The following is a 26,362-nucleotide window of genomic DNA, read 5'->3' as shown; positions in this document are numbered from 1 at the left end:
GGCCCAAGCCAACGCATGGAGAAACTGCAGCCCTCCATTCATCTCTCTCCCTTTGTGCTAAAATAAGCTTGCTGGGTGGGAGAGCGCAGCAGCCTTGGCTGGAGAACTTGATTCTGGAGCCTAGAGCGGAGGCAGCATGGCTGTGGGAAGCCCCCTTCCCTGCGAAGGGCCTTTCTGCCCAAGGACAGACAGGCTGGGGATGCAAGGAACCCCTCCCTTCATCTCCAGGCACGTTTGGCAGATAGTCCTTCATGGTCTCCCTGCCCTGCCCCCAAGGGGCACAGGACAGAACTGCCTCCCCAGTCCACTCTCCCCCGCTCAGCCGCTTCTCCCTCCCAAAAACAGGACGGAAACTTCCAAGTCTTCTACGCATCACAGAGTCTCAAACTAGGGCTTGTCTTGGTGGTGTCCTCCTTGACCCCTAGGGGAAGGCCTGCCTATTTCATGGAACTTTCCAGCTTAAGGAACCTTTAGATCTCCCTCCCACATGGGAGAAAACCAAGGTGCAGCAAGATCCTGGAGTCCGTTCAAATGGAACTTCCCGCTCTTCTAGTCCAAACCCCGGGAGGGAAAGTGACCTGTGGGGAGAGCCCAGGCTGTCCTCCAGCTCCAATGGGACTTCCTCACCCATGCTGCTTCCTGAGGGTCCCCCAGGTCTACAGAAAATACACACATGCATAAGATGTGGCTCTCAACTGAACAAGGTAGTGTGGGTGAAGTGCTCCAGGAGCTGCTGAGATAGAAAAGGCTGAAGGAATTCAGAGGAGGGAGCAGAGAAGGTTGAGGAAATCTCAGTCTGCCTCTTGGAGGAAGTAGGACTTGGGTTGCCTCTTGAAGAATCAGGAACTGCATTCCTGGCCAGATGAATTCATCAGCAAACTCCTTTAACCTACAGGTAAAGGGTTTTCTCCAAGGTTACACAGCTAGTAAATGGCAGACCTGGGATTGGAACCCAGGCAATCTGGCTCCAGATTAAGCAGTATAAACTACGAATGAGTGAAATGTGAGTGTCACCTTGGCCGAAGCCAAGATTGGGGTGGGTGTGGGAATTCCCTGGCCATCCAGTGGTTAGGACTCGGTGCTTTCACTGCCAGGGCAAGGTTCAATGCCTGGTCGGGGAACTAAGATCCCGAAAGCCACATGGCATGGCCAAAAAAAAAAAAAAGAAAAAAGACTGGGTCGGGTGTGTTGTGGCCCAGCACACTGAAGGGCCAAACAGGGCCAGACTGGGCCAGACTGGGAAGAACCAGGTGATCTCTGTCATGGGTAGATCCTTGTGGGCTGAAATTCTGGGACCTATGGCCTGCTTGGAAGGAGAGGTGTGGAGGGAGGCTGCTGGTGGCAGAGGTCGAGGTGACCTTTGGTGGGTGGGCGGGGCAGTTTCTCTGACAGGAGAGAGGTGGGGAGAGGCCCCGGCTGCAGATCCTGTTTCTGGGCTCGGTGTTGCTTTATTTTTTCATTTTTTAAAAGATTTATTTATTGACTGATTGATTGATTGCTATGTTGGGTCTTCATTTCTGTGCGAGGGCTTTCTCTAGTTGTGGCAAGCGGGGGCCACTCTTCATCGCGGTGCGCGGGCCTCTCACTATCGTGGCCTCTCTTGTTGCAGAGCACAGGCTCCAGACGCGCAGGCTCAGTAGTTGTGGCTCACGGGCTTAGTTGCTCCGCGGCATGTGGGACCTTCCCAGACCAGGGCTCGAACCCGTGTCCCCTGCGTTAGCAGGCAGATTCTCAACCACTGCGCCACCAGGGAAGCCCTTGGTGTTGCTTTATAAAGGGCCCAGAAATGGTGAGGGGAGAGCCTGGCCTCGGGGAGCTCCAGACACTGCTGCTCCGGGAATGGCGGCGGGGGAATGAAACGGACCACAGGCCAGCAGCCCCGGGCGGGCCAGGACCTGCATGTTCTCCTGTCCACACTCGCCTGTGTGCCCATCTGCTGCCCTGCACTTTTCTTCACAGCGGGTGTGTGCCTTGAAGGCGGGCTGTTTCTCAGCCCCCATCTCCATGCCTGGCACAGAGGGGGCGCTCAACCAGAGCTGCATGGATTCTTCATGAGGTTGCTTCTCCTCCAAACCAGTCACCATTCAGCCGCCTAAGTAATCTTTTAAACTTTTTAAATTAATAAACATTTTTTAGATTGAAAACACTCTCCCCCAATTTTTTATTTTAGAAAATGTCTAGCATTCAGAAAAATTGCCAAAATGGTACAACGTATCCCCCGGATACTCTCCACTTAGATTCAATAATCGTCAGCACTATGCTTTCTCTCGGTGTTTGGAGAATGAAGTGCAAGCGAGGTGCAAACATCATAGAGCTTCCACCCTCGCCCCCTCAGTGTGCCGTGCCTGAGTCAGAGCCCTAGGGGACTGCTGCCACACCCAGGAACTCGAGTGATGATTCCGGTGTCATCTTATTCCGGCCTGATTCAAATTCCGTCTTGTCCCTCAAAGGTCTTTGATGGCTGTACTTTTAAACCAGAAGTTTATGCATTACATTTGGCCATATGTCGCTTTAGTTTCCTTCCTTCTTTCACTCCTTCCTTGCTACCTTCCTTCCTTCTTTCTTTTCTGTGATATTGACTGTTTGAAAAGTCCAGGCTAGTTCTCCTGTTGAATGTGCCACATTCTGGATTTTTCCGATTAAAGGACTCCTCATGGTGTCCTTTGCCGAGTGGTATTGTGAAGTATGAATCTGAGCATGTCGCTCCCTTCCTAATAACCCTGCACCGGGCTTTTTGATTGTGCCTTGAATAAAAGCCAACTTCACAGAGGTCCACAAAGCCCGTGATGGAGTGGCCCAGCCCCTTCTTACTCCTCCCCCTTCACTCTGTTCTGGGCACCCTGCCTTCTTTCCAGCTGCTGAATGTGGCAGTCTTAAATGTTCCCTCCTTTATGGCACATACTGAAGTCTGTAATTACATAAAGTATTTATTTGTTACTTTACTTGGTTAACATCTGTCTTACCCACTAGCTGTAAGCTCCAGGAGCAAGGAGAACACGTTTGCCTTAAATACCTAGTTAGTACCTAGCATGGCACCTGATACGTAGCAGGCACTCAGTAAATATTAGTCAAGTGGATGGATGGATGGATGAATTGACGAATGGCATAGAGGAGTGACCAGGTGGTCCCTTCATTCCTTGAACCCCCATCTGGGAGGCCAGCTGGGTCTCTAGGGTTCTCTTTGGGCAGCCCTGAACTCATTCACATTAATCACAAAACTGTATTCCCAATGCCAGCTGCAGCCAGGAGTTGTAAGCCTGATGTCCAGCCAAGTTAGATAGATTTTCTTTGGGACTCAAAAGGTGGCATTGGATACCTTAACCCATGATAGTTTCAGCCCACAGTGCTGGCACTGTTTGCGGAGGGTGGCTCAATAGGCCCAAGCATTCCATACAGATGCACAGTCCATCTAAAATCCAGTTGAGATCATTTTTGGCTCCTGAGCACAGAGGGGAAGAGATGGAGCCTGAGGTTGAGCTGCGAGGAGCAAATCCCAAAGCAACATCTGTAATAACTTATAAGTTTTTCAGAGCAGGCCGAGGAGACAGCCCTGTCCAGCCCTAGCCATGCTCCAGGCACTGGACATGAGAGGTGTGAGAGGGACACAAATGAACAAGACTCCAGCTCTGGCCTCAAGGAGCAACCAGTCTAATGTGGACAGAGACAAATGCTGTGGTAGAGCCGTATTCATTAATATCTCTGTGTGAGGGTGGGAGAAGTTAGAGAAGGCATTGTAAAGGAGGCGACATTTGAATCACCTTGAAGGGGAAGGAGGAATTCCAGGGACAGGCAGGAGGAAAGGCACTGGGGTAGAGGGAACAGCGTGAGCAGATAAGGAGGGGGCATTGCATGGTCAGTGCTGGGAGAGGTGAGTAGTCCCCCGGGGCTGAAGCAGGGCTCACGGTAGGGAAAAGAAGAGCAGAAGAGCCTGCTAATCTGAACTGTGGCCACAGTTTGATGAATCCGGATCTGGCTGAGAAGTCTGGACTTTACTTCCTAGGTTGAGGGAGCCAGCTGAAGCGTTTTGGCGGGGGTGGGGGTGAGGGCATGACGTGGCTGTACCATCGGCCACAGCGGGGAGGCTGCACCTGAAGGAGGGGCTGGGGCCTGGCAGACACGAGGTGGTTGTAACAGTCCAGGAGGAGGGGAGTCTGTGCTGCAGCTGAGGACTAGGCTGCCAAGGGGCCAGATCGGGGTGATGAAGAGATTCAGTGGGACTGTGGGAGATCGGCTGCTGGGGAAGAGGAGGGGGTAGTCCAGGGTGACTCCCAGGTATTTGTTTTGGGTGCCTGAATACCCAGAGGAGAGTAGGGGCAGAGGATCAGATAGGGAGTTAGACTCAGGACTTACAGGTTTGGATCCTGGTGAAGATGCTCAGGGTGTGTTGGGAGTAAGTGGGCCAGAGCCAGAGATGTGTGAATGAGAGATGATGGATTTGGGATGTAGAGCAGGAGAGCATACAGAGAAAGAGCAGCCAGAGGCAAGAGCCCCAGGAATCCAGCATTTAGGGGAGGGCCCTGTCTCCTTACCCTGCCCACTTCTCTAGCCCCAACTCAACATTCCTCTCACCCTCTGCACTCCAGCTATTCAGGCTTTCTTCCTGCTCCCTCATGCTATTCCCTCAGTCTGGAACATTCTACCTTTCCTCTGAAGGGGTGGGGACTAGGAGGACCCGGAATGTTGATGAGGTAGCAGAACCTACAAGTGTCCAGGGTTTATTTTTCTTTGAGGAAAAGGAGCCAGTTGGGATCATAATTTGACAGCAGAGGCTGGATGGCAGAAAGGCTGTTTTAAGATGGGGAAGTGTAAGTAGGTTGGTAGTTGAGGGGAATGGGTGGGGAGGGGAGGCATAGGAGAGGGAGAGGGAGGTTGAAAAGAGAGCTGGCCGAAGAACAGGGACTCAGGAATTCCGAAAGGCGGCGAGATCCAGGGCACAAGTACACAAGGCTGGTTTTGGAGAAAGAGTAAAAAAAAGAATTCCACCCCCCCCCCCCAACCCCAGACAAGATGGAAGGAGGAGAGAATGAATGCTATTCTAAATGGGAGCTCAATTCTTCCCTTTCTTTAGGGTTTGATAAAAACAAGGAAAAATAAAAGTGTCCCTACAGGGTCACACCATCTTATCAGTAATTTACACCTCAGTAAAAATAATTTTCCAGACCATTTCTGACAGCAGGCTTGTGTAGGGGGAGGGAAGCCCTGGTCCAAGGGAAGGACCCTACCGCTCTCCAAAATGCAGGGCTCGCCAGCCAACCAATGAGAACAGCGCGAGAGAGGAACTTCCCCTCTAGAAAAAAGGGGTTTTCTCAGAATCTGAGGTTGCTGGGACCCCCTACCTCTGCCCGCAGGTCCGGGGACCCAGAGGTCGAGACTGGCAAGGTGGGCGTCCTGTCTCCTCCTTTCCGCAGACGGGGCGCCGCACTTGCTGGGGTTCTGCAACAAGAACCTGCCGGCCGCAGGCCCGCCGCCGTTGGCGGGGGGGTCTCTTAAAAGGGCAACGTCAGAGGCGGCTATGTCAGCACCATCAGGACCGCCCTCCTTGGAGATGCAGGGTGGCGCCCCCTTTTGTGTGTATCTGGGAGGAGCTCTGGGGGAACCCTTTGCTGAGAGGTGGCTGGGGGAGTGGAGCACGCCCCTCATCCAGGCGCAGGCTCTGACTTGCAGCATATTTCTCCAGGGTCCGTCCCAGCTCTGCCTGTCAGACTCCTCCTGGGAGTGCAGCCAGGGCTGCCCCAGGCCCCCAGAGGGAGGTATGGCGAGAGGCGGCGTTCTCAGGACCCTGGGTAAACCGGAACCGCTTCAGGGAAGGAAAAGCAGGACAGGTAACAGGGGAGGTGTCAGTTCCCAGGTGTGGTTTCCCCATTGGCGGTGCTCGGCTGATAAACTAAACTTCCCAGCAGACTGTGAGTTTGGGCAGGCCCCTTGGTCTCATGTTGGGTCCCCACAGTTGCCTGACTCTTTAGGTATTTCTCTCTAGAAGTTGGCCTTCTAGTTGTCTCTCTCTTGCTAGAAAGGCCTGGTGGCTCCTCTCTCTTGCCTGAAGCACCCAGACCTGCATCTTGGTCCCTGAACTCCTGGGTGTGGGAACCAAGGGTTGGTAAGAGACCCAGGGCTCTGACTCACTCCCTGGCGCCCGTGGGGGCTGTTTGCTGAGGTAACCGGGGCAGCTGAGGTTGGAGATGGGGCAGGTCGGGTGCCAGGGATGAGGGCATCAGCCGTGGGTTGCGGAGGCAACTGCCAGGGTGGTCAAGGTTATCTGGGCCCATTCCTGGTGCTCAGGTTCCAGGCCAGCCGGCCTATCCTAAACAAGGCTCACATCAGCCCCATCCCACAGCTCCAGGGAGGGAAGGAGCCTGGTTTTCAGCTCACTGGAGGAAGGCAAGCCACACCTTTCCCAGTGACTGGGAGTTCCTTGAGAGCAAGGACTGTGTCCCATTCTTTCTGTAACCCCTGCTCCTAATCACACCTAGCACAGGGCAAGCACTCAGTAAATAAGTGCCTATGTGCGTCTCCTGCTCACGTGTTTTCCACACGCAGGGAGGGACCTCAGCCATGGGATCATCCTTTCCTTCACAATTACTATTTTTCTGTCTTGTGGCTTCAAGGAGGTATAGACTTTCAGCTAACAGACTACTTGGTCCACACAGCAGCTATTTTCCAGGCCTCCACTCACTCCTTTTTACAAGCCAGCCCACACACTGACCAGCCACAGGGAAGGCTGGCATGGGGAGCTGGGCTGCCAGCAGCACAGGGCGGGAGGCTCTCTGGATAAACGAGCAGGGTGAGTCCAGGTCCCAGGTGCAGCCAGGTCCAGAAAACTAGTCGGGTGAGAAGAAGGCGGCCAGCTCCTCCTCCTGCAGCACTTTCAGGGCCAGAGAAATACAGTGCCTCCTGGTGGAAGGTCACAGGCACCAGCAGCCAAGAGGGTAGGAGTGGGGAGCAGAGGAGGCAGCTGTAGTGACCCCTAAGGCTAGACGGGGGTGTGCAGGGCCACTTGAAAGTTTCTAATCCCAGAGCCCAATGAGCTTTTCAAACAGGAAAGAGCGGTGTGTGGTGGTGGCCAAAACCAGCCTCCTGCTCACTGTGTAAACTGACTTTCTTCAAACCAAATAGTTGAGGCTACAGGAATGTGAATCTCATCCTTCCAAGTATATGGGAGCAGCTTGCTCTTTTGTTCTCTTGCCCTGGCTTTGTTATCCCAGAGCTGGGGCACTGGCTAGAGTAGAGGCGGGCTGGTGAGCCTGCCTGGGGCAGAAGAGTCGCTGTGGTCACCTTTCCAGGTGCCCCAGTTTTGACAGTCGCAAGATTCACAGGATCAGCCCAAGCTCCCAGTGGAAAACCAAGCACATGGCCTCTTTCCTGGGTGCTAAGCAAGCTCCAGCAGGCCTGGGGAAGTTGCTGCTTAGGGACTAAGGAAGACGAAATCAAGCTCCTAAGTTACAGGCCAGTTCAGAGTCCTGTTCTCATCCTTCCAAAGAAACACAGCAAGCATCAAGCCCTGCTGAGGAGTCAGGACTCCTGGCTTCCACCCGGCCATGCTTCTCAACTCCCTTACCCACCTTGTACTCTCTTCCTTATGATGGAAGAGGTATAATCATGTCCCCACCCTCCTGTCTGGGACTGTCACAAAGATAAAAGAGATCATCTGTAGGAAGTATTTTAGACTCCTAGGGGAGAAGCACTAAACTAACAGGTGGTGTTATTAAAGTGTTTGTAGATTGCAGATGAAAGACGGCAGGTAAATAAAGAGCCTCAACATCATCCTCCCCAGAGAAGGGTGAATTGGCTATTGGGACAACGGTGGAAGCTCCAGAGAAAGGACTGAAACCTTGTTCCCACCAGCCCCCTGCCCTGTGGGCTATATCGATCCTCTAGAGTTGAGCAACAAGGTGCCAGGCAGTTGGTCTCCCATTTGGGGATGACTACAAAGAGAGAAGCAGCTGTGAATAAGGCCCTGCCCTGTGCTCTTCAATCTAGGGGCTTTTCTGGATTAAATGTAGTCTCATCTACCCTGATGTCTCACCACCTCCTTCCCTCTCCACGGAGCCTTTCCTAGGGAACAGAAGTGCTATGAAGCTTTTATTTTTTTGGCCACGCTGTGCGGCATGTGGCATCTTAGTTGCCCAACCAGGGATCGAACCTGCGCCCCCTACAGTGGAAATGCAGACTCTTAACCACTGGACCGCCAGGGAAGTCCCGCTATGAAGCTTTTTATATCAACTCAGGTCTCTAAGCTGGTCCTACCTAACTGCTTTAACAAAGCAGGAGCAAATTTACAAAGGAGGATCCTGCCCTTGCCCTGCAAGCCTGTGTGTCTAAGACTCAGTTTTCACTTTCCCCTTGAGACTTTACTAAATCTACCCCTGCCTTCACCTACCTTCTCAGAGGCTCTCTGCTAAATGGAACAACCTGCCTGATATAGCAGGAAAAACAAAAGTGAATACGGTTCCAGGGAGAACTGTCAGAGACAGGGTTCAAGCCCTGGGCAGAAGCCTGAGGAAGAGCCCTGGCCTCCCTCAGAGATGCTTTATTACACGGTTTCATCAGTCATTGGTGATTAGATCCTATGCCCAAGCGAGAAAAGAGGAACACTGCATTGTATAGGGCAGATGGTTCCCCTTTTGGTAAAGCAGTCACACGGGGTGGGCGATGGGTGCGTGCTTGGCTTCCCTGCCTGCGGGCAGGCTCTGAGATTGCAGCTAATTGAAATGGATGCCTGGTAAAGTGGAAGAAAGGAATGTTCAGGAATCAGTGACCTCCATATTCTGCAGCTGGCTTTCCAGGGCAACATCTCTCGCTGCCCCTTTCTTTTTGCTGCCCTCATGCTGCTTCTTCTGCTTCTTCGATGGCTCCTGGTCAATGGGTGCAGGCTTCACAAAGGGGATCAGTTCCTGGAGATCTGAAAGGGAACAGCCAACCAAACAACCCATCATTCCTCAAGAGTCAAAGTCCAGGGACCTCTGGGGAAAGTTCCACAAGACAAAGGCAGGCACTGCTTTCATTTATTCCTTTTTTCCCAGCCTGAATTTTAGCCGCATTTAAATAGAAGCTCATACCGGCACTGGCTACTTTTCAACCTTGCCCCTTGCAATGCCCAGCACCAGAGGACAGGCAGAGTTTTGGGGGCTGTGTATGAACAAGAAAACTTGGTGCATTCTGAAAGGGGTTTACTATTTAGAAGAGCAGGAAGACAGACAAGAGGAGGAAGATGGGCTGGGCTGGGAGTCTCACCTGGTGGCATGAATTCCTTCAATTTCTCAGGCACGAGGATGCCCTTCTCTGTCTGGTAGTTCTCTAGGATGGCACAGATGGTGCGAGTTGTGGCGCACATCGTGGCATTGAGCATGTGGACAAACTCCACCTGCGAGGAGAGGGTCCCCAGAGGGAGCAGTTATACTCAACCCCTAGCTGGGCTTACTGATGACCAGGAACCATCCACTCAGCCAGACTCCCCCAACTGCAACTATCCAAATCCAAATCTAAAATCAAATAAAAAACAGGTTCTACCCATTAATGATCTTTAAACCTTTGAATTCTGTTTGGTATTTATTGCTTATTAGATAACTCCAGGAAGATTCCTCATGTCTCCATAAGTGACAAGTGGTAGGTCCCAGTATTTTGAGGAGAGTTGGGCCCTTTGAGGGAGGGAAGTGACTACTCAATGGCCTCTCCTTTTAACCCCTTTCAAGTCCCTGACCTGGAAAAGATTAGGGCCTGAAAATTGGGTTTGAACAGATAAGCTTACAACCCAGACCTTCTTGGGTGAGAAGAGGGAAGACAATTGCCTCCAACTTGTTCTGTGTAGACAAATGGGGATTACTCTTTATCTGGAGTTATGGAAAACAAAGCCAAGAAGAGAAAAGCTAGAATTACCTTGTAGAATAGAGCTAGAATCAGGTTTCTATCTAAAAGGACTCAGTCCTGATTCAGTGAAGTCATTTTCAGATTCCCTTTTTGGTCTAGACTGAGCAGCTCAGATTTTCCCATGACGCCGGGAAATAATGTCCTCCAAGGGCTGAGAAATAAGATGGACCTACTCTGAGCTGAAGGCCCTGCTTCCTGCCTCCCCAGGGGCCATCTACCTTGTCCATCATCTTCTTGGTTTGCCCGTATCGGATTCGGAGCCGGCGAGCCTGATAGTCTGTGCAGTTAGAACAGGAGACTAACTCACGGAAGGCTCCTGAGCCCGGAAACCAGGCCTCCAGGTCAAGCTTCTTACTGGCAGCGTGATTCAAAGAACCTGTAAGGAAAAACCCCTAGAATTCATGAAGGAGGGATGGTATTTCAGAAGGCTAACCTTTAGCAAACCCAAAGAATTCTTTAATTCACATGTTATCCCCAGGAGGGAAATCATGCCCAGATATTCTTAGCACCAAGAACTCCCAAGGGAAAAGAGTGTGATATTTTAATTAATGTGGGCAATTAACTGGATTGTGAGCTATTTCTTTGTGTGGCAGCTCAACTGGTCAGGGTGGTGTTTGTGGGATGCAGGAGAGGGAGGCCGATAACCTGAGACAATATTCACGATATGGTAAGGGATCCCCAGAGACTGGTAGAACTCCTCTGCGGTAGTGATCATCTCCTCAAACATCTCCCAGGACTTGTTGTCATGTGGCGATGAGTAGACAAACTGTTCAATCTGCAAAGAGGGACCCAAGGGCACAGTGACAATGGGACGGGGTGAATAAACTGAAGGCTGAAGTGGGAATTATCCTAGCAATGAAGACCTATTCCTCTTCCACTGAGAGTCAGGCGGGGCTGGGGTCCTGGTGAGAGATCGGGGCTGAACTGGACTGGCTGGGGCTGCAGCAGGAACGAATGCTTGTGCAGAGAGCGTCCCACGTAACGTGCGCCTACTGTCCTAAGTACTTTCCACGTGGTAACTGGTTTAATCCTCACAGTAGCCTAATGGGGTAGGTGCTACTATTATCTTCCTTTGACAGAGGAGGAAACAGCACAGAGAGGTTAAGCAAATTGTTCAAGGTTACACAGCAGTAAGTGGTAGAGTTGGCCTTTGGACTCAGGCAGCCTGGTTCCAGAGTCCATGCTCTAGCCGCTCCACCATGTGCCTCTCAGGCTCTTCCCTAGAAACCCAGACAGAGGCAACGAGAGGAAAGACTGGAGCTGGGGTGGGCCTGAGCAACACAGATTCTATCTCTTCTAGAACAGCCCTGGAGAGATAGAGAGAAGGGTCCCATCCCTCACCCTGACCTGCCTACTCACCTTCTCAAACTGATGGACTCGAAAGATGCCACGGGTGTCACGGCCGTGGGAGCCCACCTCCTGGCGAAAGCAGGTGGACAGGCCGGCATACTTGATTGGCAAATCCTCTGGCCGAAGCCACTCGTCCCGGTGGAGAGCAGCAATGGGCTGTTCGGAGGTGGCAATCAGATATTTTTCCTCATAGGTGCTGTCATCAGACTTTTCAGTGCCTTTGCCAATCACCTGTCAGAGGAGGGTAATATTTACTCGTTAAGAGTGAGGGAGTACGACCTCAGCTCGAGCAAGAAATCACAGAGATCACACAGATCACATAGAGAAGATCTGAGTGATGGGAGGACAAATTTTCTTCAATCCCTTCCCAGGAGTGAGCAGGAGATGCTAAAAAGACATGGGAGGGAATGGGTCAGTCCAAAATGGGTCCCTACTAGAGATCAAAGAAATGCAAATTAAAAGAAGATAAAATATTCTGATACTATTTTTTTTTTCCTTGGCTTCACCATGCAGCTTGTGGGATCTCAGTTCCCTGACCAGTACCCAGGCCCCCTGCAGTGGAAGTGTGAAGCCCTAACCACTGGACCGCCAGGGAATTCCCTCTGATACTATTTTTACTTTATCTAATAAATGAAATACTTATAAATGATGTATAGTGGCCAGTGATGGCAGGCGTGCAATAAAACCTTAGCTGGCAGCAGTATAAATTAATCCACTTGACAAATGTTTGTGAGGCATTTAGTAAGAGCCAAGTCCTTTTTGCCAATGCGGGGCAAAAGGAGACAGTCTCTGCTCTCTTGGTGCTTATGGGTTGATCTAGGGTTGTAATCCTTGAAGAATCACTTCGGTATTCAGCTGAAGAAAGTAATGCAAAAGAAAAAAAAAGCTATAGACAGGACAAAGTTCATTGTAACATTACTTACTGATGGCAAAAAAAAGGAAGCCCCCTAAATATTCAACAGGGGAAGAGCTGGGTAGTCTATATCCATGCCATGTAATATTATGTAACCGCTAATAAATGATGGTTATGAAGACCATGTAGTAACACTGAAAAATGCTTCTGATATAATGTGAAGTAAAAAGGCAATCTATATATATTGTGATTGGAAGTATGAGAAAATGATACATGTATAAAACAAGCTCCCACAAGAATATTAAAAATGACAATTGTAGTAGGTAATGGGAAAGAAGATGATTTCCCCCCACTAATTCCAAATTTTCTCTCATGTGATTTACTTTAATTAAAACTAAAAAAAAAAAGAGAGGGGAGGAAACTTCCTCTGGGCCAGTGTTTAGAAATGTGGAAAACTACCTTGCTACCTAACAGTGGGAATTTAGCCCCGTGTGAGGCTATTCACATACAACGTAAAAACAATAGAGCTTGCGGTCTAATATGGTATAGCCACTAGCCATACATGGCTATTTAAATTCAATTAAAATTTAATTCCTTGGTTTGCATGAGCCACATTTCAACAGCCACATGTGGCTGGTGGCTGCCACACTGGATAGGACAGATACAAAACATTTCCACTATTGCCGGAAGTTCAGTTGGACAGCACTGCTCTAGAGAACTAATAAACTGAGGTTATTAGGCAAAAAGTGCCAGCCAAAATTCCTCACTATGGAGACCTGTGATTCTCCCTGCCTATGGCTCCAAGAAGCATCTGGATAAGAGATGGAGAATGCTGCGAACACACGGAGCACCTGCTACCTAATATTATTCATAATCTTCCCTATAAGCGTCTCCCTGGTGTTACCTGCAGGGCATCCTTCTAAAGTTCTGCCAGTGATTATCCATCCAATCTTGGGAGTTGAGATGAGAAAAAAAGGGAAAAGATAAAAACAGGTCTCATCTGATAATGCACATGTTCCTCTCATTAAAAGGAAGAAGAGGAGGACCCCAAGGCTGTACCAATGCTCAGGGTTTGGAGAGAGCATTTTGTTTCCCACTGCATCTTGATTGAATTAAAACATACCTTTGAACTCACCAACACGACCTAGTGGGAAGAAGGTTCTGACTATTTAACTCATCTCTCTACATAAGATAAATCAGATGAGGCCAGGAGCAGTTGTCTAACTACCCGCTACATGGGTTTTGGAAGGAAACAGCCAATAAGAACAAAGTCGTTCCCCCCCTGCCCTGGAACAGGGTTGAAGGAGAGGGACAGGTGAGAAGTGGACTCAGCTGCGATGGGCAGCCGTTAGCAGAGACACTAGAAATTCTGAGTGTTGGGCGTAGACTTTGGGTGGGGGGAGCTACAGCTGATGTTAAAGCTGGTTGATTCAGAATGATCTTCTGCACCTCAACTCAAATCCACTGGCTCTCCCCGAGATGGTTCATGGTTGAGAAAGAGCCACAAACTGGAAGCCACATCCATCCAAAGGAAAGTATGTCTCCCCCTGTGGAAGCTTCCAGTCTGGGGTCAGGAGTGGGAGGACACGGGAAGATCAGCCACTTCTACAATTTCCTTTTGTCCAAGCTTAATAATAATATATGAGCTTCTTTTCTAAGCTCATGGTGCTAAAGCATGCTCAATTTAGATAGATCACATAAACTATCTGGGGAAAGATAAAATAGGCTCTATGTCTGCACTGTCCAAATGGTAGCCACCAGCCACATGTGACCATTTAAATTAAAATTCATAAAGATTAAAATTTTACTTCCTCAGTTGCACTAGCCGCATTTTAAGTGCTCAATAGCCACAATATAGAACATTTCATCATCGCAGGAAGTTCTGCTGGACAGCATTGCTGTGTCTTTGAAGTTAAACTTCATACCTTAAGGAGTCATTCTGCCACACTGCCTCAGGCTACTCACCTTATAAAGTTCTTCATCAAACTGGCTGAGCTGTGCCACTTCCTGCATGACCTCCTTCCTCATGAAGAAGGGGGTATAAATGGGAGTGTAGCCCCGACTTCCCAAAGTGCGAAGAGCATACTGGATGAGTGCCTGTTCCAGGAACACCAGGACCCCCTAAAGGAGCAGACACAGCACTGTGTGAGTGGGTTCTGCTGCCATCACGTTCATCTGCTAGCATTTACCCCCAGAGGCAACTGGGGGCACACAGGAGGCCACAAAGACCATGGATCCAACAACTGACTCAAGAGACTCTTTCTTAACAGCCATGCACAGCACATCATCTGAAAAGCATTCCCTTTAAGGTACCAATCAAAGGAAAAGGACTGTTCACCCAGGGTGCATGGGAGAGTCTTCCTGTGCTAATTCGTAAAACACTGGACTTATTTGTATACGCAGAACATACCTATATGGACAGTATTTCCAAAACTACCTTACCATGTCCTTCTGGAAGGCTTCCCTGAGTGCATCTGCCCTCTGCCCAGCTAATCTGGGTGTGTTGCCTCCACCTACCCGTTCCTATAGCACCCTGGGCTACCCGGAGCACTTATCACAGAGGGTTTTTGACTCTTTATTACTTGTCTGACTGTCCAATTACACGGAGCTCCTTAAAGGCACAGACTGTTCTAATTCAGTCAGCAAAACATATTCATTACGGAGGATCACTCAGTGGCTTTTGTTCCAGGGAATCCTGATAAGCACTCTCCTGCCTTAGAAAGAGAATTGCATCTAATTGCCAGTAAGTTTGTAGTAGAAAGGCGGATTTGTGGGCTTCTTTAAGTGGGTTATGTTTTCTGCACTTTTTTTTCAGTTCTTTCTTTATAACCAACCTCACTGGTTGCCGACTCTTACCTTCAGGAAGTACCCTCGACTCCCAGCCACCACAGCCCCCTTTTCGCCTTCAAAGCCATCTACCATCACCACCAGGTCCACGTGAGAGTACTTCTTCCTGACGGTACAATCACCCCAAATCCTCTCTACTTTGTTGTCGGCATCCTAAGGAAACAAGACCAGGAGACAAAGATGCATGAGCTCTGAATTCTACCATCTCCATCTTTCCGAACCCTATTCCAAGAACGACCTAGAGCTTTGTGAAGTCACTGCTTAACTCAAACACTAGGTTTTGGCCCTTGCGTACAGAGACTAGAGAAGGGAATTTGCTAGAGAATCTGCGCTCAATAGAGAAATAATAATTTATAAAGTCCTAGAGGCAATTCTAGCCATGGAACTGAAATCATGATTTTCCAAAAGATCTGTAGTATTCTCTCGTTTTTATACCCTTTTAAATGACTCCTTGAAAATCCTATACAGGGAAAACCCTTCCCTGGGCAATCCGCACTGCCTGGGGTACGGAGGGGAATGCAGATTTTCTTTTTTCCAGGCTCTCATTGGTCCAGGGCCACACAAGGGCGGGCTCGGGGCCCTGACCTCTCGAGTCTGCCACCCCAGCCCTCAGTGAGTTTAATGTCCGTTCACCAGGGAATGAATGAAAGAGGCACAGATGGGCCCTGCCACGGCTGGGGTGTCAGGGAACAAAGGCTGGGCTCAGAGCAGCTTTGTGCTGGGGAAGCTCCCGCGGCAGGAAACTTTTATCATGCAGATTTCCCTTCAACCTGCAGCTTCTCAGCAGGGTGTGGGTGAGGGGTGAGGGTGATCTTGCAGATCCCTCCCACGAGACAAGCTGCTACCACGGGCAACACGAAATGGAGGACAGCAGCCTGATTTAGAAGAGATTTCCGTGCCAGGAGTCTCCACCTACCTGCTGTCTCTGCTACTTCCCAATCAGGCAGGGATCTGACTCTTTCAATTCTCAATTGGTGGGCAGAGCGAATACACAAAGAGCCTGCTTCTATTATACAGAGCGTGCCAGACTTTCACTGTCCTCCTCCCACTCCGCCCCCTTCCCAAAGGAGAGGGGAGACAACGACGCAAGGCAGCCGCTTGCTGTGGCACCGACGCCTACCTCATCATTGCTGATGGGCACAGAGGGGTGCAGAAGGTTACCAATCTCGCGAAGGTTCTCAAATCGCTCTGCTTCCAGCTTTATCCGCTCTGCATCACACTTCAGGATGGCTTCGTCGATGAGGAGTCGGACTTTTTTGATTTGTGAGACTTTCAGGTTCTGTAGATGAACAAGGCCAAGCCCGTCCAAGGCCACAGCGAGTCAAGGGCAGAGTAGGAAAAAGATTGTTGCCCCAACCTTGTTGGGCTCTAATGATAACTCTTGTGATAGCATTTTAAAAATTGACACTGGAGGCTTTCAAAGAACTGAGATTTATTTCACACAGGGATATATACAGTTTTGCCCAACAAATCCGTTGGCATTTTCTTTCAGGGTGCCTAAGGCAGAGATGGATAAATTCAGGCCACTCCTCTTGTTCCTGTATATCTCAGGAGTGTTAATACCATAGCTTAACTTGCACTTTCTGATATTCCTGATGAAACCAATTCGGCATGCTATTATATACTATATTTAACTGTTCTCTAGGAAGATTATAAATTTATTAGGAGCAAGAGACCTTGTCTTAAGCTCATTTTGTATTCCTTATTGCAGGTGTTTCAAACTGTACTCTGATTTCCTGGGGGGACCCTTAGCAGGTAGGGCAGGGCAGGAATAGCACCCCAACCTTGCCCTTCAAGCACAGCAACTCTGCTTTTTTGGGTTTATGCTCTTGCTATTGTTGCAGGGTTTTTTTTTTTTTTTTTTTTTAAAGATTTTTTTGACGTGGACCATTTTTAAAGTCTTCATTGAATTTGTTAGAATAGTCCTTCTGTTTTATGCTTTTTCAGTTTTTTGCCTGTGAGGCATGTGGGATCTTAGCTCCCCAACCAGGGATCAAACCCTCACCCCCTGCATAGGAAGGCAAAGTCTTAACCACTGGACCGCCAGGTAAGTCCCTGTGTTGCAGGTTTTAAGAAAGGGTTCAGTGACTAAAAATCTTGAAAATTCCTGCTCTAGGCCCATTGTAATGAATATTTACTGAATTACAAAAAACTGAAAAATTACTGACTCTGTGGAAATGGAGTTATTAAACCAAACATAGTTCAGTTCCTTTTTTCTCTTCTTCCTACTCTTGACTTTTCCATTCCACCTGTCTCCATCTCTGCTGCCTAATACTCAAGTACTGAGATTAACAAGAGTGGATGGGGACATGTCCCAGCTGCAGAAATTCAAGGATGCCACAGTGCTGTGTGGAACAGAGTGTCAAGACTTGCTTGTCTAGGAACAAAGCTAAAAGAACAGAAATCCCAACCTGGAAAAGGACAATAACTTACAGTTAAAGTGTCTGCAGTGAGCTCATCGAGATTTAATACATCTTCCGGAATGGACTCATCATTTCCCATTGGCTCTTTTTTCTATGGGAAAGAAAAACAAACAAACAACAACAAAAACATAATTAATTATAAAGGAAAATTTGACATAGTTTTATAAGGGTACACCAAACTAATATATCATATAAACTAATTACAGAACTTTCTACATAACTTAGTCTCTAAAAGATGCAACACATGGGAGAAAAATTAGTGAACTGGAAGCAAGAGGTTAACGTTCCAACTCCCTGTCCTGACACTTTCTAGCTTTCTGATCCTGGACAGATTGATTAACCAATCCAAGTCAGAGGGTTGACACCATCGGGAACTCGAGAAGAAAAATGTCTGACATGGGCATAGAATGTTATGACCCCAAGAATGTGTGAAAACACCCAGTGCTGGTCAGGAGCCAGCGCTGGGCAGACACCTGTGTGTCAATTTGTGAATCCCCATCTACCTTCTAAGAACAAATCCAGCCCTTAGGCCTGCGGCTAAGAGGAAAAATGGATGGGATGAGGAATATTAGGAAGCCAAAGAAACACAATTTTTGAGGAAAAAAGCCACGTTTAGAGCAATCAATGCAACTTGGCAAAACAGCAAGGGTATACCCAGGACTAGATTTTTTCCCATTCCAGTTTCTCTCCTCACCCTTCTTTATGATCTTCTGCCAAATCATCATTTCTAATCCTTGTCCAGAGCAAGGGAGAAGACAGTGATTCAAGGAAAATCATCTTTAAAAGCTGGAAAAATCTAACAATATCAGAATGAGTCTTGATAAGAATAGGCATAGACTACTGAGGTAGAAAAAAATGGCCTAAATCTCAAGATGTTCTATTTGGTAGCCAAGATAGCTGAGGCCCTCTTCCTCTCTGATAATCCCTCAGGGCAGCAAATTCAAGTTCTGAGTTCAAGTTCTGGCTCTGCAACTAACTTATGGCACCATTTTAGGCAAGCCTCTTAATTTCCTAGGCCTCTTTACCCTACCCTTTTAATAGGGCTAACAAATGTACTACCTACACTCCAGGTTTACAGCAAAGATCAAAACCAAAATGAGATGTATATGAAAGGGTTTTGAATGCTTTCAAGTGCTATACAAATTAAAGCACTGCTAGTACTATCTCAATGGATAGCAAGAGAGAACACTCCTTGAAGGGCCAGCAGTCAAGGGAATCTAAGAACGTTAACGCAAATGAAAATACTCCCATCTTCTTGCTAAGAAAAATACTTGGCTGGCACTATCTGTATATATGCCCCAAAGAACACTCAGGCAGAAGTATACATGGAAATTAACATAATTATGGGGTCGCTGACGTGCACCTGACTTAGTGTCAAGAGTTCCACAGGAAGAAAACAGTATGATTATCATCAATATCAATTTCTACAGCCTGTCACATGCTGAAAGTGTAACAAAATAGTGTTAAAGAGAAGGATACAGAATATCATGAAGGATAAGGTGCTAGAATCCAAGGGAATCTTTTTGTTATGGTCTTTCCAGGTTCAGGTTCCTAAATTTCATAATTTTTTGGTTTATTTTAGAGGTTTACAACTTAAAAATGAGACAGACTGTAGGGTGCATTTAACATGTTTTTTAAAAAAAATAATTAAGAGGCTAAGAGGGTATTTTTGAAGAAAGGTTAAAAACTAATCTGGTTACCAAAGTAAAGCTGAGCTGAAATTTAACATTCTTCAAGGACAGGAAGGATATACTGGATGAAGGCCAGTAACTACTTGCCATTCATTGTTACTCTCAATTGCTAAATAACTACAATGTTCCAGGCACTGTGCCAGGTTTTCTATATTAGAAATTTTCAGTTCTCACAACTGTATTTTAAAGGTTAGTGTTAGAATTGTCATTTCACAGACAAGAAAACTGAGGCTCAGAAGTTAACTTGCCTGATATTAGAAATTTTTAGTTCTCACAATTGTATTCTAAAGGTTAGTGTTAGAATTGTCATTTCACAGACAAGAAAACTGAGGTTCAGAAGTTAACTTGCCTGAAGTCACATAACCAAGAGTCTAGGATTTGGACTCAATATCTGTGCTCTTTTAAATAAAGAGCACGACTACACTGGGATAAAGAATCTGAAATCTACAACAGGAAAACCTCTCTGGCACTGTAGGTTGAGCTCAAGAAATAACTGGAAAGGATTACTGGTGGAATTCATATTATTAAGAACAGAACAGACAATGAATGACTTGTGTGGCAAGAATCTTATCTTACAACAGACTGAATGTCTGTGTCCCCCAAAATTCATATGTTAAAACCTAATCCCCAACGTGATAGTATTTGGAGGTGGGGTCTTTCAGAGGTGATTAGGTCAGGAGGGCAGAGCCCTCATGTATGTAATTAGTGCCCTTATGAAAGAGACACCAGAGAGCTCCCTGCCCCTTCTGCCATGAGGACACAGCAAGAAGACTATCTATTAACCAGGAAGCAGGCCCTCACCAATCTGCTGGTGCCTTGATCTTGGACTTCCCAGCTTGCAGAACTGTGAGAAATAAATTTCTGCTGTTTATAAGCCACCCAGTCTACAGTATTCTGTTACAGCAGCAAGAACGGACTAAAACATACCTGCAGACAGAAGATGGACTCACTGATCCTTGAAAATGCCTCTTAGTTCCCTCCCTGCCTTCCTCCCTTTCTTTTTAAAATAACTTTCCCCCTCTGGTAAGAAATCCAGTAGCTCATGGAATTAAACACTACGTTAAAAATTATGAATTAACTAAGAATAAGATTAAATACCTCTGCTCAAGCTCTCAAGGGTATTACTCAGTTCTCTTACCTTCATTTTCTCTCCAATTGTCTTGCTGCATAGGTTCTTCAGCTTGTTCAAGTTGTCTGCCTGAAATCTGCCTGAAGAATAAAGAACCCAATATACCAAAGATAGGCACATAATTAAGATACCTTGTTCCTAATCTTGGCTCCTTAGGACTGATCTCAGCCCAAGGCCAAAATGCAGGCAGAGGTAAAGAATCTGCCTCACAAAGTTGTGAAATCTTATAGCTTTAGAGCCCCAAATTTAGATGGCATATATTGGTGATTACAGTAGGATTCCCCAGCATTTGGTGGCAATGAAAAGGCCATTCTGGGACTGAAATTAAAAAGTATACTTTTATGTGTACTCTTAGTTGCAGCGTGCATGTGGGATCTAGTTCCCTGACCAGAGATCAAACCCAGGCCCCCTGCATTGGGAGTGAAGATTCTTATCCACTACGCCACTAGGGAATTCCCTTGCTTTTTCATTTTGTTGATGGTTTCCTTTGCTGTGCAAATGCTTTTTAGTTTGATGTATTCCCATTTGTTTATTTTTGCTTTTATTTCTCTTGCCTGAGTAGACAGATACAATAAAAGTATTGCTGAGACCAAAAAAAAAAAAAAAAAAAAAGTATTACAACCGGACTTCCCTGGTGGTCCAGTGGTTAAGAATCCGCCTTCCAATGTAGGGGACGTGGGTTCGATCCCTGGTCAGGGAACTAAGATCCCACATGCTGCAGGGCAACTAAGCCCACACGCCACAACTGAGACCTGATGCAGCCAAATAAATAAATAAACACTTAAAAAAAAAAAAAAGTATCATAACCTGGACGATACCACTGTAGACAGAGTAACACATCTGAGAAAACTGGAAAATACTCATGTAACTATAACCTGTTCAATTATCTTAAAATTCATTTAAAGAAACTATGTGGTATGCACCAGGATCTAGAAAAAAGGCACTCAGTCAAGTTTCTATTCCCATGAACTTGGTTGCTACTTCTCTATGCTAGAAATGGTTAATGTTATTTCCTTTGCTTTGATACAACGCTCATCTGGCAGCCTTGAGAAGAATTCAATTTCTTACACTTTGGTTTCTTTGGGGGAAGACAGTGCGCTAATCAGCCTGCATAGGTATTCTGGCCCAAATTAACATCTTGGTATTGTGATTCATCAGTCTAACCTTGATTAGCAAAAGCTGGACCTCCTGAATCTAAGCTTTAGCAACAATATGGTAAAAATTAAGCTTTGGACAGGTAAAATGATGACTAGAGATGAGACAGCGCCTAGACATGGCTATTCTTTAAAGTTTTGCCAACTTTAACTAAACTAAATTTAAACTAAACTTCAGCACAAACTATATAACTACTTTCTCATTCACTTATTCACACTGATTACAGAGATGGAGAACAGATGAGTGGTTTTACATGTACTCATTTGCGTGTGCCTGTAGTTCTGTGTGATATCTCTGTGTAGATCTGTGTAACCACTGCTACACTCAAGATACAGAACTGTTCCATCTCCACAGAGATTCCTTTTGTTATCATCCCTCTGTAGTCCATTACCTTTCCCCTGCCCCGTCTAACCCTCGGCAACCACTAATCTGTTCTCCATCTCTGGAATCAGTGTGAATAAGTGGCTAAAATTAAAAGGACTGCCAATATCAAGGGCAAGGTTGTAGAGCAAATGGAGCTCTTATATATTACTGATGGGAGTATCAATTACTACAACCACTTTGGAAAACTATTAGGTAATATCTACTAAACCTAAACATGTGCCTGCTCTGTGACCTAGCAATTCCACTCTTAGGTACATACCCAAAAGAAATGAGTGCTTACGTCCACCAAAAGACACAACGTTCATAGCACATTATTCATAGTACCCTTAAACTGGTAACAATCTGAAAGTCCATCAACGAAATTGGTTGGTATGTTTACATATATGGAGTACTACACAGCAATGAAAAAGAACCAACCACTGCTACACATAATAACATGGAATAATCTTACAGACATAATTTTGAGAGAAAGAAGTCACGTGCAAAATTATATACTATATAAGTCCCTTTATATGAAGTTCAAAATCAGGCAAAAGTCCTTTATGGTGATAGAGGACAAAATACTGTTTTTTTGGAGGAGGGAAGTGACAGTGAAGGGGCATGAGGGAGCCTCCCCGGAGAACTGCAAATGTCTTAGATCTTGATCTGAATGGTGGTCACGTGGGTGTATGGATTTGTAAAATTCATCAAGCTGCACATTAAGATTTGTGCACTTTACTGAACTTACTGAATACATTACATCTCAATAAGTTTTAAAAAGTTGTGTATAAAAATAATATAAATGCCACAACAGAAATATATAAGATAGTATATGGATCATATGTCCTAGGTGTGGCCCTGGACTAGCTGAGATTGGGGTCAAAGGAAGCAGTTATAAAGTTTTTCCAATGATAAGGACCTGGTTTAAGGCATGTGCAACAGGGTTAAGAGGAAGTAACAACTTCAACTGATAATTCCTGTAGTTAGTGGCAGATTTCAAGATACATGGAAATCTACTGACTTTGGAAGTAGTCAAGACAAATGTTTATTATATGCCTAAATGTGTCCTCATTATATTACTCTGAATTAAAAAAAGAAATCACAGTTCGAATCCTTGAAGTTACAAGAGCTGTGGTAAACTCTGATGTGGTGCTCTGACTCCAAGTCATATCAGACTCCTGTGTCCTACACAGAGCCCTAAACCTTGAAGGTCTACAGACAGACAAATGGGTATAGTTGTAATGGAGGGCCTTTTGAAGCTTGCTGTATCCTCATTCAGGGAACATGGTCTGATTTCTTAATGTGGCTCTGGGTTGCAACTCCTCATTGCAGCTAAGGATAGAAGAACCCTAAACTCTGATCAGAGGTTCAGATGTAAAAGAATCTTGAAACAAAATCTGTCAATGTCCATCTTCAGCAGCCAGCAATGGGAAAAATCATTAACTCCCCTTAGCTGCAAACAGAATACTGGTTAGGGATGTCAAGTAGAAAAGAATCAAATCAATAAATATGTTGAAAATAAACTACATCAACTGCTTTTCATATGGAAGAGCACAGTGCCCTGAACACAGAAGATATTCATGACTTCAACAAACCTTTGTCAAGCCCTTAACAATGACCAGGTGCAGTGCTAGGTACTGGGATTATATGTACACATGTGTATATGTATATCCTGTATCTATATGTATCCCCTGGGTACTGACACACAGATGATTAAAACACAACCTTGTCCCTGAAGAATTCATCCCCTCACTACATATCCACTCCTCAGGTAAAAGACAGAACTTCCTACAGAGGTGTACATCATACCCAAGAGACTAGGTAACACATTCAAAGTCATTTAGCAGCTGGGCAATGGCTAGGGCAAAACAAAAATCTGATACTTCTGACTTCTGACTCAGTAAAACACTGTCCAGTCTAGTTTTTTCACTCCCATTTAATTTAATTCCATTGCAACTCAAAACTTCAGATTCAGATTCAGGTGGTGGGATCACCACCACACTGGGCTTGACCGTGATGTGCAGAATCAGCAAACAACCTGAGCTAAACAAATATTCTCCTGGTACCCAATACCTTCATGTTACCAACTCTTCCTTCGACTCTCTCCCTACACGGGTGATACTTATATATTTAGGAAAATCAAGTTTCCTAATAGAAATCCACATTTTTGGACAGCAACTGCCTTTGCAGTGCGCTGCCATAAACCTGTCTCTCAGCGGGTGGCAGACCTATTGCATCAGACAATAAATCACGTGTTTGACAGCATCCGGCCAGTTAGTGACTACTCCAGCTAGCCTAGACAGAGATTGATAGGCAGAGGGTTCTATGGTTTTATTTAGCCTCATGAAAGATGCCCGGTCCAGTTCCACGTTCCAGCCCAACTCTGCCAATGTCTTCCCCGGAAAACTTTAAACAGCCTCAATAATTACAAGATTTTTCTTGCTTCACAGCACCCCTCTGCCCATGTCTGAGCTACTACGTAAGACTATTCTCGGTTCTTAAAAGTTTGCCCACAGTTCAGGGGGATGGCCTTCCCAAAAGCTCCGGGATCATTGTTTTTAGCCAGGAGCAGCCTCCACAGTCCCAAAATGCTTCCAATATGGACGGAGTGAACCTACTGTGCTGCAGATGTGACTCAGTCAGGTTGGAACCTTTGATCCTATCAAGATAGACGGAGACCACCCTGGCCTTGCTGAAGATGAGAAAAAGACAGGAGGCGACCAAAGATAAGTGTTAGGAAAGGGAAAACCCCCAAACCTCCCGCCCTGGATTTCTTCCGGCTATCCTTGCGGCCGGAAGACTTGACAGTTCTTGATGCGAATGCGCCATGCTCCTTTCCCAGACTCAGAAGCAGCAACCCGCACCCAGCTAGCCAGGAAGGGAGGTCGCAGGGCCCGAGCGGAGGAGAAAAGTGGGTCGGTCCGGCTCCCCGGGTGGACAGGGAGAGCTTCGGAGCCACGCAACCTGGGAGGGGGTCTTATGAAGGGTGGAACCTCAGGAGGGGTAACGAGGTCCAAGAAACGAAGTTGGGGTTGGCAGCCGGGGATACTCCGCACGTCCCGGTACTTACATCGTCGCCACTCGCTGTCTGCCTTCACCAGCTGGTCCACCAGTCCCGGGTCCTTGAAGCGCTTCTCCTGCGACTCTCGGATGAGGGCTGGGTCCCCTCCTTTATCCACCCGAAACAAATCCAGATCCAGCACCATCGTTCCTTCTCCAGGGCCAACACTAAGAGAGAGGAGGTTCGTCCCACAGCGGCCGCCCTGTGACTGCCGCACTGCATCGGCGCGCTGACCCCGCCCTTCCCGCGCAGGCGCTACGGGAGCGTGCAGCCCGCCCTCCTCTGGGCCGGAAGCGGCTGCGTAGGAGGCGGGGCCGCGCAGAGGAGGACGGGTTGGGTGGGCGTGGACTTGCCGGATGTGTTCAGGTCAGTCCCACTAGCGGGTTTTGCCTCCTCGTGTGCGTTTTACCTAGCTGTGCCCGCTTCTCTAGGGGCTCTAATTGACCCATAGAAGAAAAATGAGTGCCTGTTTTTTTCTCATGTTAAAGGGCATATCTAAGACAAGGCCTGTCAGTATAATCACTGGCTTGGAAGCTGGCACCTCCAATAGATGCCAGTTTCCGCCTTACAAGCTTGGGTCCTAAGACTGGACTCTCTCTCTGAACCTCTGCTCTCTTCTCCATCTTGAGACAAGAGTGTGGCTACATGTTTTAGTCCCCAGATTACCTCAATTCAAAATACCTGCTCTCCTGCCTCAGAGTTAGGATACCTTTCTTAATCTGATTATTTGGTGAACCAAATTGTCCCTTTATCAACCCTTAAGATCACAGGGTTGGAGAATCTTTTAGAGAGACACTTGAGTAGACTTTTCCAAGGGGAAAATATTTAGGAGATTTGAAGGCAGTTTAAGATATTGAGGTCATGTCTTGGATCTATTTGAAAATTCCTAGAACAAAGATTTCATCATATTTTAGTTTTATAATGTTCAGGCCTTTACAGTGAAATATTCTTGTTGCTGATTGGAGCCAAAGTTATCCAAGAATCTCCCTGATAACAAGAGCTTATTTGAAGGATTTGGGAATAGGCATACTGTTCCCCATCCTTCCACTTTACCAAGAGTTTAGAGACCCACCCACCATGCCCCAAAGCTAACTGTGCTAAGACCTTGGTCTTCTGCCACTTGCTTGTGCACCTGTCATGAGGATATGGCATTGCTATCCTACTCCGCAACAAGGCTCTGCCAAGCCAACTCTGAGGTGTAGAACAGGGCCAATGACAATGCTGGAGCTGACTAGTAGAGACCCAGAGGGAGGCTTAGGAAAGGCATTTGTCTGGGTTTGGTCCCCCTAGGTTGCGCTTACCGAGGATGTCAGATTTAAAACCAGTGGAAAGGGGGACTTCCCTGGCAGTCCAGTGGTTAAGACTCCGTGCTCCCAGTGCAGGGGGTGCAGGTTCAATCCCTAGTTGGGGGAACTAAGATTCCGCGTGCGGCACAGTGCGGCCAAAAAAAAAAAGATAAAACCAGTGGAAAGGAAGTGTTGGGAGCTACAGGCTCTGAAGAAAGCATGTAAGAAGACTGTCCTCAAAGGGTTGGGTTCCCTGAAATCTTCTGAGGGCAAGTCTGTGATGGGAGCTGACTGCTTCCATGTCAATGAAGGCAGTGCCAAAGTGTATTGTTTGCTAAGT

The 26,362-nt window shown here is 47.0% G+C and overlaps 1 protein-coding gene across 1 annotated transcript; it reads right to left on the bottom strand.

The window, feature by feature from the left end:
• Positions 1-8,441: 8,441 nt before the first annotated feature.
• SARS1 (seryl-tRNA synthetase 1) lies at positions 8,442-24,994 on the bottom strand. Its single transcript, XM_059927152.1, has 11 exons — positions 24,746-24,994; positions 20,167-20,237; positions 17,348-17,428; positions 16,035-16,193; positions 14,924-15,067; positions 14,033-14,188; positions 11,224-11,445; positions 10,510-10,639; positions 10,083-10,240; positions 9,232-9,361; positions 8,442-8,899 (listed from the first exon to the last, which is right to left on the bottom strand). Exons 1-11 carry the CDS (start codon positions 24,879-24,881, stop codon positions 8,742-8,744), a joined length of 1,545 nt encoding a protein of 514 aa, XP_059783135.1. The 5' UTR covers positions 24,882-24,994; the 3' UTR covers positions 8,442-8,741.
• Between the last annotated feature and the right edge of the window lie 1,368 nt (positions 24,995-26,362).

Source organism: Balaenoptera ricei, chromosome 1 (genome assembly GCF_028023285.1).
Source record: "Balaenoptera ricei isolate mBalRic1 chromosome 1, mBalRic1.hap2, whole genome shotgun sequence".
In the NCBI taxonomy this organism is placed as follows: Eukaryota; Metazoa; Chordata; class Mammalia; order Artiodactyla; family Balaenopteridae; genus Balaenoptera; species Balaenoptera ricei.
Note: the sequence above shows the minus strand (reverse complement) of the source record. Positions and strands in the feature narration are given on the sequence as shown.